Source organism: Sabethes cyaneus, chromosome 2, assembly GCF_943734655.1.
Source record: "Sabethes cyaneus chromosome 2, idSabCyanKW18_F2, whole genome shotgun sequence".
Classification (NCBI taxonomy): domain Eukaryota; kingdom Metazoa; phylum Arthropoda; class Insecta; order Diptera; family Culicidae; genus Sabethes; species Sabethes cyaneus.
The window spans coordinates 25,054,420-25,069,636 of record NC_071354.1 but is presented as its reverse complement, the minus strand read 5'-3'; the positions used below and the strand labels follow the sequence as shown (position 1 = coordinate 25,069,636).

At 40.2% G+C, this 15,217-nt stretch overlaps 2 protein-coding genes across 2 annotated transcripts; one reads left to right on the top strand and one right to left on the bottom strand.

Moving 5' to 3' along the window:
• Positions 1–1,906: 1,906 nt before the first annotated feature.
• LOC128735192 (glutactin-like) lies at positions 1,907–3,633 on the bottom strand. The gene is made up of 4 exons (XM_053829688.1): positions 3,430–3,633; positions 3,236–3,370; positions 2,289–3,176; positions 1,907–2,230 (listed from the first exon to the last, which is right to left on the bottom strand). Exons 1-4 carry the CDS (start codon positions 3,631–3,633, stop codon positions 1,907–1,909), a joined length of 1,551 nt encoding a protein of 516 aa, XP_053685663.1.
• A 5,107-nt stretch (positions 3,634–8,740) lies between these two features.
• Positions 8,741–10,716, top strand: LOC128735191 (glutactin-like). Its single transcript, XM_053829686.1, has 5 exons — positions 8,741–8,938; positions 9,005–9,142; positions 9,209–10,102; positions 10,173–10,482; positions 10,544–10,716. Exons 1-5 carry the CDS (start codon positions 8,741–8,743, stop codon positions 10,714–10,716), a joined length of 1,713 nt encoding a protein of 570 aa, XP_053685661.1.
• The last annotated feature ends 4,501 nt before the right edge of the window (positions 10,717–15,217 follow it).

Below are 15,217 nucleotides of genomic sequence, written 5' to 3'. Positions count from 1 at the left end.
TGCCGTAAGACGTAGTCCTACGTCAAAAAATTGAAAATTGAACTCACCTATGAGTAGTATAAGAAGACAGAGTAGATGTTGCTGAAATCCTTAGCGATTCGGAACATGAAGCTGGGATTTCTAGAGGCCTCGCCGACTACGAAAGCTATATGCTGATGGAATGATAATTTACTATCCAGAAAGACACCTGAATACAGTTTGTTCTTCTAATAACGGTTCCCAAAAGCTTGTATTCGAATGTGATAAGTTCTTTCTTTCTTGAAAAACTGATGATGGCACACGTGCTTGGATGAACTCCATACGGTTTGTGCTGAATCAATCTGCAAAACTATCCAATTGCTGTTGAAGCATAGGCATCAACGATAGAACAAATCTGGCTGAAGATTTTCATATCACCGACGAAAAACAAACGAGGAACTCTCAGTTTGAAATTCACTTCGTTGAAGTATATAGGGTAAATCAATGGTCCGAGGTGGCTACCTTGAGGGATCCCAGATGGAGCAGCAAATTCCCCAGAACAATTATCGTCGATTTTCACTGTTAGCTGACGACTAACGAGGTATTTCAGGTTTCGTTTCGTTAAGACGCTCCGAAAGCTCCAAAACAGTCCAAAATAATTTTCCTAATCTGGCTAAGGCGATTTCGTGCTTGATGCTATCGAAGGCTGGTGTCAGGTCAAAATAAATTGCATTTAAAAAACATTTACCTTCTTTAAGAAAAGTATAAAAATTACTTCAAATTGGCACAAAAATGTCACATAAATAACATAAAAATGATGCTAAAACTGTTTGAAAAATCACTAATGGGCCACAAATGACAAAACTAATATTAAAATAACATCAAAATTGCACAAATATTATACAAGAGACTATCGTAATACAAAAATAACTAAAAAAACATTATTGTGCATTACTTGTGTTTTAATATTTTTTGTCTTCAATTGAATTCAATTTTGTCTTCAATTCAATTCAATACCAAAGTTTTGGATATGTATAAACTTTTACTCAGTTGATCCGTGGATGTTTATTCGATTTTTGTGGCAATTTGAAATAGATCTTTACTTAACTTTATTGCGTTACAGATTAAGGTTAGACTTTTTTCAACAGCGTCCTAACTGTTCTTTGATTTGGTGCCATCTAGTTTAATTTCGATTTTTCCTAAGCTTTAATTCACGGTAGGCGTGACTAATTACATTGCATTGTACAATTCTGTACTGAAAATGGTATGTCTATCAGTTACTGTCATTAAATATGATTAAACATCAACTTGTATACATTTTATTATGCTTTATTTACGACTTCGCATTTTTAAAAAAATATTTACGATAATTTTTGTAAATTGATATACGATTTATGGTTTGTTAGGTTTGTATAGTTTCCACCCACTCACCACCCTGGGGTGGAGAAAATAGGGAAGATAGCCTGGCTTGAGCGTTGATATTGATACGATAAAATGTACAGAAGGAAATTCAGGACTTTCTTTTTGAAATTTCTAAAATATTATCCTACTTCATTGAATAAAAACAATAAAAATAAAAACGTAGTATTTTTTAAGTTGCAATAAAATAATATATTTGATAGTATGAATTGAACCAAAGTGAAGATGATAACTGGCCAGGTTGATCTTGATGATTTTGTAAAACTTTTTTAATGCATGTGTGATATTAACTACTTAATTTAGCTAATTCACTGCACGAAAAATGAACATCCAAATACCGATAATGACTGTGAACAGTTTCGCGCAGTTGCTGCTAGCCGAACTGGCTCGGAATCTGCGATTAGTTGCCGAAAATTCGTCGTAGAAGTTTTGCTTTTCTCTCATAATTTCGTTGATGGATAAGTATGGTCCATGAAGATCTACAAAAAATTAAACAACTTAAGCACCCGTTTTTACAAACCTTTTACTCTCATTGCTTACTTTTCATTGGGGACCATCGGGGAACAATCTCGGCCACGGGGACGCCCGTTGTGGCAAAGGAAGTCCAAAGTTGCACCATGGTTTTGGCTATCCGTACACCATCCTCATTTAACTCCGACCATGGAAATAGGTAATGCATGTCGGCTGCATGATGGACTGCTCCTTCGTATGGAAACTCTATTGTCAGCGGTAAATTTGTCGAGTTGTCTACTGCATAGTCGAAACTATAGAGATAAACTTTATCCGGATTGATAGACGACAACGCTAGAAGGTCCACAAGAACCGGTGCTTTGAATCCGTGATTATTACAAATCTAGAAGAATTCAACGTAAATTAGAATAAGTGTTTTAAAATAGAATTAAAATACTCACATCTGTTAATCCTAGAACAACGCTATTCCACTGAACCTGTTCGATATCGCTCATCAGAAAATGTTCGGAGATCGCTTTACCCCCGAGGACACCATCAAGTTTCGTTTGACCAAATGTTTCATGAATCAATCGTACGAATGAAAGTAAATCGTGAGAAGTTTTCAGTGATTTCACTGACTCCGGGTGCAGTTCACAGATTTCGTTCAGAAATATCAAACCATCCTGGGAGGTCACGCCTCCCATGGCGCTTATTTCGGGAAAAGCTTGCGAGGTGTAGTGCCGCGGATGTTCGGGAAAAAGTCCCGATGGACCTCCTACGACCATTGACGCTCCGGCAACGTTAGAATATCCTTGATTAGTTATTGTATCCGTACGGTGTGATTCGAATGCACGGAGAAGGTCTTCAGTTGGTGCTTGTACAAGACACTGATCCAAGTCGTTGACACAGTTCAAACGTCTTGCAAAATCTTGAGTTGCTTCAATCGGAGTATCACATATGGCCCATGGTGCAAACACTGATCCCGATTGTATGATTGCCCGATGGAACAATGGCGTTGGTTTTTCACGAACGAGAGGAGTGTGCAGTAAAGCGGAAACTGCTCCGCCACCAGCAGATTCGCCAAATACTGTAATAGCCTTATTATTTCCACCAAACGCTTCAATATTTTCCTGCACCCATTCCAATGCTAGGATCATATCCAGAATTCCAACGTTGCCGGGAATTTTATCACTTAGAGTGGACAAAAATCCTAGTGGACCCAGCCGATATTGCATCACCACTAGCACTACATCTGCTTCCAATAAATAGTCTGGAGGGTAGGCCACTGCACTGCCAAGAAAGAATGCGCCCCCGTGAATGGACACCATAACCGGAGAAGATGCGGTCAACTAGATACGGATATTAGTAAACAATTACTTAAGTAAACAACTATCTTCAAAACACTCACGTTATTGGAAAACACTGATAGTGTCAGACAATCTTCGTCGGTTGCGATGACATCTCCATCCCAAATCTGAGGACAGATGATACCCGGCTTAGATGCATCCAGTGTACCCTCCCAGCTGGTCGCTTTCACTGGTGGCTAGAAAGATTGTTTTTACGTTAAAATTATCCATCACCGGAAGTATTCAGTCTTCCTACTTGAAATCTCAAAGCTCCAGTGGGTGATTTGGCAAACGGAATCGCTTGAAATTGGTAGATCGTCCGGTTGGTCCAGGCACTATAGGTTATTGAGCCGCGAACGGTTCCCAACTCGGGAATGTTCACGATCGGTTGCTGTTCGACTTGAGCAGCTACCAGGAACGAGTAACCGATCAATACACTTGTCACTAATAACAGGTTCATCTTACCGCCAAAGTCAATTCGATACTGAGAAGGCGCCGTATAGTCCAAGGAAGTCCGAATTGATTGATATTTATACGGTATCGAAACATTTTGAATGGCGTTATCATCGAGATAAGGAGCCATAAATTTCAGTAGGAAGTTAATCAGTGCATTGGCGGTTACACCGCATTAAGAAACAGATTCATTTGCTCCGCCTACAAGTCGACAAATCATAAGTTCCAAATCATAAGTTCCAAATCACCAAGGTTCCCCTTTATTTTCTATCAAATCTAGATTACCCTTTCTTAAGGTACAATAAAAAAATTCGCATGACCTGATGATGTATCTGGAGAATACCGGAACCGATAACGGAAATGTTGACAAACGAGGATTTTTTTACCATAACTCAACAGTGATGTAATTATAATCACATGCTGCAAGATGAGTGAGGACAATTTGGAATTGATTATCTTACAGTTGGGTGCAGTTCTACCCGAATGTATATTAATCTGGAACGATCATAATAGAGAACTGATTACACATATGATATGAGCATGAGCTGGTGATATCTTTTATCTCATACATCTTAGAGTTAAGACAATGAAAGCGATCGTTTGTAAGTTTGTTTTGTAGGGTGTTACCTCCTAACGTAAATTTGCCCTAGCCCTAGCCCTAGCCCTTGCCCTAGCCCTAGCCCTAGCCCTAGCCCTAGCCCTAGCCCTAGCCCTAGCCCTAGCCCTAGCCCTAGCCCTAGCCCTAGCCCTAGCCCTAGCCCTAGCCCTAGCCCTAGCCCTAGCCCTAGCCCTAGCCCTAGCCCTAGCCCTAGCCCTAGCCCTAGCCCTAGCCCTAGCCCTAGCCCTAGCCCTAGCCCTAGCCCTAGCCCTAGCCCTAGCCCTAGCCCTAGCCCTAGCCCTAGCCCTAGCCCTAGCCCTAGCCCTAGCCCTAGCCCTAGCCCTAGCCCTAGCCCTAGCCCTAGCCCTAGCCCTAGCCCTAGCCCTAGCCCTAGCCCTAGCCCTAGCCCTAGCCCTAGCCCTAGCCCTAGCCCTAGCCCTAGCCCTAGCCCTAGCCCTAGCCCTAGCCCTAGCCCTAGCCCTAGCCCTAGCCCTAGCCCTAGCCCTAGCCCTAGCCCTAGCCCTAGCCCTAGCCCTAGCCCTAGCCCTAGCCCTAGCCCTAGCCCTAGCCCTAGCCCTAGCCCTAGCCCTAGCCCTAGCCCTAGCCCTAGCCCTAGCCCTAGCCCTAGCCCTAGCCCTAGCCCTAGCCCTAGCCCTAGCCCTAGCCCTAGCCCTAGCCCTAGCCCTAGCCCTAGCCCTAGCCCTAGCCCTAGCCCTAGCCCTAGCCCTAGCCCTAGCCCTAGCCCTAGCCCTAGCCCTAGCCCTAGCCCTAGCCCTAGCCCTAGCCCTAGCCCTAGCCCTAGCCCGCACTACTCTTTTGCAAATTTTGCTTAGACTGCGACTGTCCGGTCCAAATCAGTTTCTCTCTAACTACATAACTGTTACAAAAACTGGTCGCCAATCGGTAATATAACCATACAATGATGCAATGGTGGACACTGTTAGAACAATTTGAGAATCTAGATACTACATTACATTTCATAGGTTGTAAATTCTAGACGGCAATATTCAAATGCATATCATCTACCTGGTATATATGGAATGGTACACTAAAAAAAATCAGCCCGTTAAGTTTACGTGAAAACATAGGTAATTCTCATCCACGTGAATTGTTGGTAACTCGCAGTCATACTAACCAGTTTACGTGCGATCCCGGTAAGTTGTATCAATTTTCCCATTCACTAGTACATGAAGCTCACGTAAGTTGCTGTACAGAAGTTTACATGATTTTTCACGTGGATGCGACGTGTCGATTTTTTTGAGTGTAAAAATCTGCAAACCGATGTAGGTATTTGGCAACGTTCGACATGGGCGAAAAAAAGTTCGCAATTTAGCAGCCAACAAAATCGTTGGTGGTGACAATAAGCGAAGCAATAACAAATGTTGCAAAACGGTGAGCAAGGAGCATTTGGAATATCCCAAGAAATTGGATCCTGTTTAATCAAAGATGTAGAAAACAAATCACCAACAGTTCAAGAAGTCATTTATTAGAGTGACCGTCGTTGTGCTGGTCAAAATTTAAACAAAAACATCGTTTTCTTATTCTCCACCATAATAGAAAAACGAGCACAGAATAACGAACCGTTGGATGTTCTTCATAAATTCATGAGAACAGGACATTCACACATGGAAGTTGACCGTTGATCAAAAAAGAAACCTAGAGTGGACATAGAAACGCCACATGATTGGGCTATATTTATTGCATCTATTCACCGCGCTGTTCCCTCTAATGTGCATGTAATGGATAAAGTGAATTTCGTTGCTGAACTAAAGAATCGATACACTATACCGAAGAACACAGTAAAAGGTGAAAAGATCTGTTTTAAAGACGTGCTTGTTTTCAAGTACAACACAAAGCAACCCGGAACGCCTCCAGGAATCAACAGCATTCAACTACAGTCGGTAGGTGAATTTGATCAAAACTAAAAGCAACCGTTCGCTAGTCATATGGAGCTGAACTTTAAATGTTAAATTTCCGTGAATTTGATAACAGTGACAATAATGAATATGGATAATACAGGTAAGAAAAAAAACTTCCTTTCGTTTGTTATTTATAACGTCTATGTTCCGAAAGATTTTTAGAACTTAGCAAGTGCGTTTATGTTTACGAACTGATAGGTTAAATTTTTCGTTCTAGGTGTTGATGGTGCTAATCAGTGAAAAGGTTCCAACCACATTTGGAAACGTATTGGATTACGTAGGAGACTCAGTGTGACCTACAGGCGTATGTTTAACAAAGTTCACATCCGGAGGATATACCCCATCACCTGGAATTACAAATCAGACTGGATCATCGTCAGTGGCCTATGAAAAGTGTTCATGCAAGGCCGGTACAGCTAGATGCAAACGTATAGTGGCAAGTTTACTTCACCTTTGTCAGTAAGTATAATCACTTCCAAACATATGCAATGCATATAATATGATTACGTACACTAATAAAATTTTAAACCTAACAATTATTGGACCTGAACACATTCATACAGCTAATAGCTTGGTAGTTTTCAGGTCGATTTTAAATATTTTTACGCCAATCAGTCGGAAAATCTTCTACACCAATAACGAAACTTATTAATTTCAAAGTACGTATTAAAAAATGAAAATAATGAAGCATTGTACAACTGGAAATTCTCGCTTCGTGATAGGTTGGAGGATTCTTTACGATGATCTAGACCTATACCAATTTGATATCTGTGCTTGGGAAGTAAGCCAAAACAAGTGACAAAGTCTCGTCTCGTCTCAACTAGATTTCTTAACACCGCGATTAAACTTAGACCATTTTGTTGTCATTGCTTGGGAAGTACACCAGAAAGAGTGACAAAGCCCCCTAGTACCAACAAATTTCTTACGAACACTGTTAAATCTTGTCCAATTTGATGTCCGTGTTAGGGAAGTGTGCCAGAAAAAATGTCTAAAGTCCATAGTCAGAACAGATAGCAAATTCTTTACGGCGAGACGATTAAACCTAGGCGAACTTGATATCTGTGTTGGAAAAGTGCGCTACAGCTGTAGTGTTCGGTTTTTGTTCTGTATGGATACGCATGTTTGTCGTTTCATTGGAAGTGCATAGTGAAAGGATGTGCTGTTGATAAAATGGGATTGAATTGGTATAACGTGGGGGAACCATTGGTAATAAAAACAATCTTTAATTTCTGTAAGGAATCAGGAAAGCAATAGTTTGTGTTCTTGATTTCCTTAAATTGTTTCCAAATGCACATAGAAATAACACTGACATGTTTTGAGGGTTGAACATATACTATGTTACTACTTTGATAAATGTTACATACAACTTTGTATGTTCCAGTAACCCTTGGATCGGTGCAAGCCCGGACGGAATCGATTCTCTCTGCAGGCTTCTACTTGAGATTAAATGTCCGACGTTTGGAGAGGAACACAACCTTACTTGTATGTCAGACCACTGCAAGACAATTCAAACTTACCTGAAACGAGTAAATTGCTCTTGTGAGTTGAACCGGAAGCATAAGTACTTTGCTCAGGTACAAATATCTATGTATGTCACAGGGTGCACAAAATGCGATTTTATTGTTTATTCTAAATATGAGGACGATTTTGAAGTCGATTATGATGAAAACTATGTTTCAAATTTATTAGTTGTATTAAGGCAGATTTATTGCAAATACATGTTGCTAGAAATTGGTGCGAGAGATGAAAATATTTAACCACTGCTAATTTGTTATCCTATGACACATTCATATATAAAGAAAATTAGACAATGTTACAATTATTAATTGATATTAATACAAATTATTGTTTATTCCAACTTCAAAATTGGTCATCATTAAGAATAGGTGCAGACAAATTCACCAACGCAGATATTACGGTCATGATGCTATTGATCGTGCTCAATACTAAAGCTTCAACTGTAGATTGCATCATTCCAAAGATTTTTATTCGCTGAATCGTTCTTCCGACATGGATTCATTCGGCAATGCTTTCATTTAGTATAGCATATCTTTCTGTATGTCTGTCATGTTCTATTCTGTATGTCTATGTTCGCAAAAATGGAGGAATATGAAAACGAATTCCTTTGGTGAGACATTCCTGTTGGATATTGGATCCTTTGTTCACCATTATTTCGTCAGTAAAAGCATCGAGCAGCTCGATAAAATTTTTGGGGATGTTTGCTGAATGAGTAGCAATCCATTTCGGAAAATGAAAGTCAACATCCCAATGACGTAAGCCCTCTAAACCCGCCAAGGCTGTTCCCAATAGAAAAATATTGGGCTCTCGTAAAGCGGAACTTAAAGAAAAACTCAGAAAACAGCTAGAAATGAGAAATATTCATCACCAACTATCAACAACTATTCATCAACTATCAGCATTCTATGTCCCAGAGTGTCTTGCCGAAACTGCAGTCTGCAGTAGGCAATACGATAGTATATGTTTCACATTGTATGATTGCATACTACAATGGTGGCACTTAGATCACCTCCCAACGTTAGTCAAGTATCAGTAGCACTCTAAGTCAGCTAGTCACCAGCTGCAGCATGTAAAATAATATGTGGCAAATAACTGCAGTCATCGAGCTGAGCCTAGTGTTTCTGGCTTCAGGTCAACACACAACGCCGATTGTCAACATCCAAGGGCTAGGATCCGTGCAGGGTTCAATAGGTCAAACTGCTTGGCGGAACAAAATAATTTACCAATTTCAGGCGATTCCATACGTTGAACCTCCAACGGGAAACCGTAGGTTTCAGGTAGGAGATGAGTAATAACCAGTCTCTTGTTGCTTGGAAAAAACTTGAAGTGCTTTTTTTGTTTAGCCTCCGATAAAGAAGATCGCATGGACTGGCATACTTGACGCATCGAAACCGGGGATCCACTGCCCCCAGCTAACCGGAAACGATAACGGAAATGTTGACAATGAGGATTGCCTGACCTTATCAGTGTATTCGGCTGATGTAAGTTCAATCACATATTACAAGACGAATGAAGATGACTGATATAAGGTATTGTTTATCTTCCAGCTGGATGCAGTTCGACCCGTATTGGTGTTCATCCCCGGTGGATGGTTCCATCAGGGCGGAGCCAGTCACCACACTCCGAAATTTCTATTAGAAGCTAACATTGTTTTAGTAGTGATTCAATCCCGCCTCGGTCCCTTAGGGTTCCTCTCCACTTTGAGCGAAAAAATTCCGGGAAACGTAGGAATTCTGGATGCTGTCGCCGCCCTAGAATGGACACAGCAGTATATCAGCCACTTTGGAGGTGATGCCAGTAAGGTCACAATCTACGGTCAGTCGGCAGGCGCAGCAGCCGTTTCAGCAATGCTTCACAGTCCTTTGGTGCAGAATCGACCCACGCGTCTGTTTCGGAGTGCAATCCTGCAGTCCGGTTCCATTTTCAGTCCATGGGCATTGTGTGAAACTCCCGTTGAATCAGCACTGGATATTGCCAGTCGCCTAGGGTGCACCAACATCGGTACAATGGAAGATTGTCTCATGCGAGTGCCGGTTCGGAGTCTTCTCACTGCATTCGACGCTCATCGTAATGAAACGATCATACGCCGGGGTTATCCTTATGTAGGCGGTACAAGCGTTGTCGTTGGAGGTCCCTCGGGACTGTTCCCGAAGCATCCCAGACACTACCTTTGGAATGCGTCTGCAGCAATAGCGCTCATGGGAGGGACCACTTCGCAGGATGGGCTGTTTTTGCTGAACGAAATTTGCCGTTTGCAACCGGGGCTGCCGGAATCTTTGAATGATTCATCAAGCTTGCTGTCATTTATTAGGCTACTGCACGAGAAATTCGGGCAGACAAAACTGGATGGTGTTTTAGAGGGAAACAACATTCTGGAGCATTTCAGTTTGGCACAGATTGACCAGGCTAGGTGGAATGATCTGGTTTTGGGTTTCGTTGATGTAGGTGAATATGTCACGAAGCGTAATTCAGACGGCATTTTTAATTATTGAGTCCACTTTTAATTGGTAGATTTGTGGTAATCACGGCATAAAAGGTCCAGTGCTGACGGACATTCATGCATTTTCCGAGGTGAATCCAGCCAATGTCTACCTTTACAGTTTTGATTACTTCAAACAGGGACAAAAGAAAAGCCTAAGTTTTCTATTTCCTTATGAAGGGGCAGTTGATCATAGTGATGATTTGAGGCTCATATTTCCGACTGAAGAACTGAATCAAGAAGAAACCAAACTAGCGAAGACGATTGTGCGGCTGTGGACTTCGTTCGTCATCAATGGAGTTCCGATAGCGAAAGATGTTTCCTATTGGCCACCGGCAAACAGTGAGTAAATTTTTGTTTAGTTGTTAATATTTTCTAAACATTTGCTTGGTGTTCCTAACAGGATTATATGGACCGTATCTTAAAATTGACAAAGAAAGCAAACAAAATAGTTACTATCTTAAAGAATTTTCGGCCACAAGCACAAGATTGGGTCAGTCCAGTTCCGGATGTGGACGATACACGGGGTCTACAATTCTATTGCTACTGATTCTATTTGTACGAGCATTTGTTTAAGTTTAGACTGAATTACAACGTTGAAACCATTGAAACAGCTCTTCCAAACATCTCCTTTGTGCCGAATTTTCCGGTTTCCTTTAATTGCTTCAAAGTGCGATAAACTAAAATCAACTCAACTAAATCGTTTTGCTACTTAGCTACATTATAACTTAGGATTTAAATACCAAAGTAGCGGAAAGTACGCAAAGGAATTATGTCGCACATTTACTAGTGAATTAAACCGTGGGGTTCTCAATAAAGACAGAGATATTTGCTATAAGCATAGTATGATACCGCTCACAAAACGATCTAATATGCCATCCAATATTTTACTATTACGTTGGAAACTCTACATCCACAGTATAAAGGATCGGTAATGAAACTAGATGGTAATGGTTTAGCTCGAATTTGATTCAGTAAAATCAAGAATTTTAAGCGAGCTTGAAATAAACGTCATGATGAAGACAAACGATAATTCGGTAAACACAGTTTGGGAGTAATTAGAGCAGTTAACACAACCAATCATATGTTGTGCAAGCAGACGCCTAAAAAACAAGTGGAGCACCTGCTTTAGACAGGGGAATGCTAATCACTTTGAAACGACTTCGTCGGGCGGATTGCGTAGAGATAGACATATGGATAGAGCTGGTGGAGGGATCACGAGGTAGAGTATCCAGCTTAGCACGTCAATACTTCTGCATTTCTGCAATAGTAGTAACCCCTCAGCGCATTTGTTTGGACCCCACAAAGTTTGAAGTTTAGAGAGAACTTTGATAGGATGAAGAATACGAAATGGGTTTTAGAATATGTAAACTAGAATGAGAAGACTAGCTTCTAACTTATTAATCTGATAATAATAAATAATAGTCGAAGAACTATGAATTCTACTAAATTAATAAAATAAAAATAGTCCTACGTCAACTGCACGTACATCCCATATCGATATCCACCTTTATATGTTTTTCTCCATTCTTTATTCAGCCTTGCTCTGATTAATTCAGAATTCTCGTTGCCTCACAACCGTTGTAGAAAACAACAAAAGATCGAGGAACAAGAAGACAAAGGAGGGAGTTTAAGTGTGTAGTTCGATTCAATTAAAGCAGGACCAAGTTGATGTCTTAAAAGTAAACTATTTCGTTGAAGTGTCAAAACATTCCATCCTCCTCAACCGATTTTTTTTTATTAGATTATAGTCACTTTAACCAGCTTGGATCATTCGTGACTTCTGCGGGGTTGGGATTTGATCCCGGGTCCTCGGCGTGAATGCTCACCACTACGCCGGAACTGACCCACGCCTCAACCGATTTAACCGTTTAGAAATTCAACCTTGATCAATCTGATGTCCTGAAAGTGAAGAGCTATGGAAGAGTGAGAGACCATCCCTCCCTTTTGCCCGATTATATCCACCGTCCTTCAAGATTTTATTCCAAACTGATGTCCAACTGACGAAAACAGGGTTCGCGGAATATTCGTGCATGTGGTAGGTTCTGTCATTCACAGAAAGAGAAAGAACTAGCGACTGTCTTATCCGAAAATTGGCTTTGGGTGTTTAATAAAAGGACAGCAGAGCATCAGGTAAAGAATGACATCTTCTAAAGAATAACACAGTGTTACAGGTGATAAGAACATTAATCTGTCATCAGCAGTGTATCAGGAGGTAACAATTTTGTATTCGTTGGTCTCTCATTCGGCATCCTTGCCACGTGGCCAGCCCACTGAAGTCTGCTGTGTTTTATTCGCATCTTTGTGTACTTGATAAATTTCGTGGTTCATGCGCCTGCGCCATCTTCTAATATGTCTCCAAGAATTGATCGAATGACCTTACGCTAAGATCAAGATTTAAAACACTAAGAGCTCGTCGGACGTTTTTTTTCAACGTCCACGCTTGGTGGCCGTAGAGTACAACCGGGAGAATTATAGAGATAGAGTACAACAGGGAGAATTAAATCTCCCAAGCAACAATGTGAGTTTTATTGTACTCTTATGGCGGTCTTCATGGCCAATTTTGGTCTTAAATGCCATCATAAGAATGTAATAAAACTGAAATTGTTATTTGGGCTTATAGTGCGTTAGTTTCGTACGTAGCTGCAGACTACGGGACCTAAGCTGGTTACGTAATCTGTAGAAGGTCTTGTTGGCAGCCGCTATCCGCCTTTTTACTTCACTTTTCATATCGTTGTCACATGGACATGTCAGTAACGTACCAAAGTGAACAAATTCGTCGACCACTTCAAAAGTACCAGCAGCTATCACCACCGTAGTTCCAATATCCGGCTACCAGTTTCTCTACCAGTGACCATATACTTCGTTTTGGCTGAGTTTATCACAAGGTCTATACTGGCAGCTTCCTCCTTAAGATTTCGCTCATTTCGTTTAACTAAATCGTACACCGCCTTGAAGTCTATAAACAAATTGTGAGTCTACAAGATGAGTTTTCAGAATTTATCGAGAATTTGTCGCAAGGTGCACATTTAGTCCGTCGGTGAGTGTCCTTCTCGAAAACCGCATTGGTATTCGCCAACAAAGGTTTCTTGCAAAGGTCTTAGTCTATGAAACAGAATGCGGGAGCAGGAGGGCCAGAACTACGGGCCAGAAATTAAAATTTCGGGACAAATATATTTGCGGCTAAACGGCATGTCTCTGCTCAATGTGGTCTTCGGCAAACTTTTGAATGAAAAAATGATGCATATTTTGAAGGGATCGTCCAATATTTAGGTGTTACTTTAACAACAATTAAGGTAATAACTTTTTGAGTAAATTTTTTTCACCTGTTTGGTTTTAAAATATTAAAGATAAATCAATTTCAAGTATTTTTTCTGAAAATATCAAACTTCTACCTTTAACCCATTTTCAGCAATAAACCTTTGTTTATAAATGACCCCTCAAGTCACATTTGTTCTTGTAACATGTTTATTTCAACAGACAGCTCAATGTGATGTTCTAGACAACATTTTGCACATCAAAGAGGAATATTTTTGCTGAAGACTGCATTAATTAATAAGATATAACTGTTTTTAAGCTAAAAACCGTCTGATGAAAAACGTGTATTTTTTTCAAGGATGGTGTCTTCGGAGAAGTAAAATAATAAAATATAGCACATTTTCCTGCTCTATTAGGGTGACCATGAATTAACCTATTAGGGTGATACAAACTTTTGTTTTCTTAAATAATTTAAAAAAAAAAGTTTTTTTTTGTCCAAAAGTTGCAAAGCATACTAAAATAAGCAACTTTGCTGAATAAAGTAACTATCTATCTCTTACCAGTTGCGAAATATAATTATGTGTTAAAAAAGAGCACTTAGAAATCAATTACACTCAATAACTTTGCACACGATTATTTTATTATTTTCAAATGTTCTACAAAGTTATTCAGTATGTTGAAATACATATTTTCTGTGAAGACTGTTTAACGCTAGGACGCATATTTATTAAGTTATTTAATGTATGAAAAAAAAATCCTCGCTATTCTCAGGTATTCCAAGTCATGGTATTCCCAGGTATTCTCTGAAATACACATTTGGGCAGATAGCTTTAATAATTCCCTACAAATTGGTATGCAAACTAATTGCAGATACTTGCAGATGGCTAAGATATTCGGATTTTTCATCAGACGGGTTTCAACCTTAAATCAGTTATATCTTATTAATTAATGCATATAAAGCAAAACAGTCTTCAGCAAAAGTATTCCTCTTTTATGTGCAAAATATTTTCTAGAACATCACATTGAGCTGTCTGTTGAAATAAACATGTTACATGAAGAAATGTGATTCGAGGGGTCGTTTCTAAACAAACGTCTATTGCTGAAAATGGGTAAAGGTGGAAGTTTAGTGTCTTCAGAAAAATTACTCGAAATTGGTTTATCTTTAATATTTTGAAACCAAAAAGGTGAAAAAAAGTTTACTCAAAAAGTTATTACTTAATTTGTTGTTTAAGTAACGCTTAAATATTGGACGACCCCTTCAAAATATGCATCAATTTTTTATTCAAAAAGTTGCCGAAGACCACATTGTGCTGAGACATGCCGTTTAACCGCAAATATTTTTGTCCCGAAATTTTAATTTCTGGCCCATAGTGCGACGGTGAAGTCCCTTATCAGCAGCTCTACCCAACAAACATTTTATTTGGAGAGCAGCTTATTCAACCATTATACAGCTAATTTCCAGTAAACAAGCGCTTGATAAGCTGTTATACAACCAAAATGTTTGTTGGGTAGCGTCTTGGTATTTCTGCAGCAACTTTTTCCGCTGATAACCGCCGAATGTTCAGTCATTGGTCTCGATTTGAATACTTCGGACAGCCGGGCGCGAAGTTTGGCTACTACGAAATAGTTGTCCGAGTTGACGTTTGGTCCCCGAGAGGACCGCACATTTGCGACATCAGAACAGTGCCGGCCATCAACCAGAACGGCGTCGAGGTGAGAGTAGGGCTCTCCTTTAGGGGTTTTCTTGGTGTGCTTTCGAATGTTCCGTCGTGCAAAATAAGTACTACAGATAACCAGTCGTTTGTGTTAGAATGGAGGG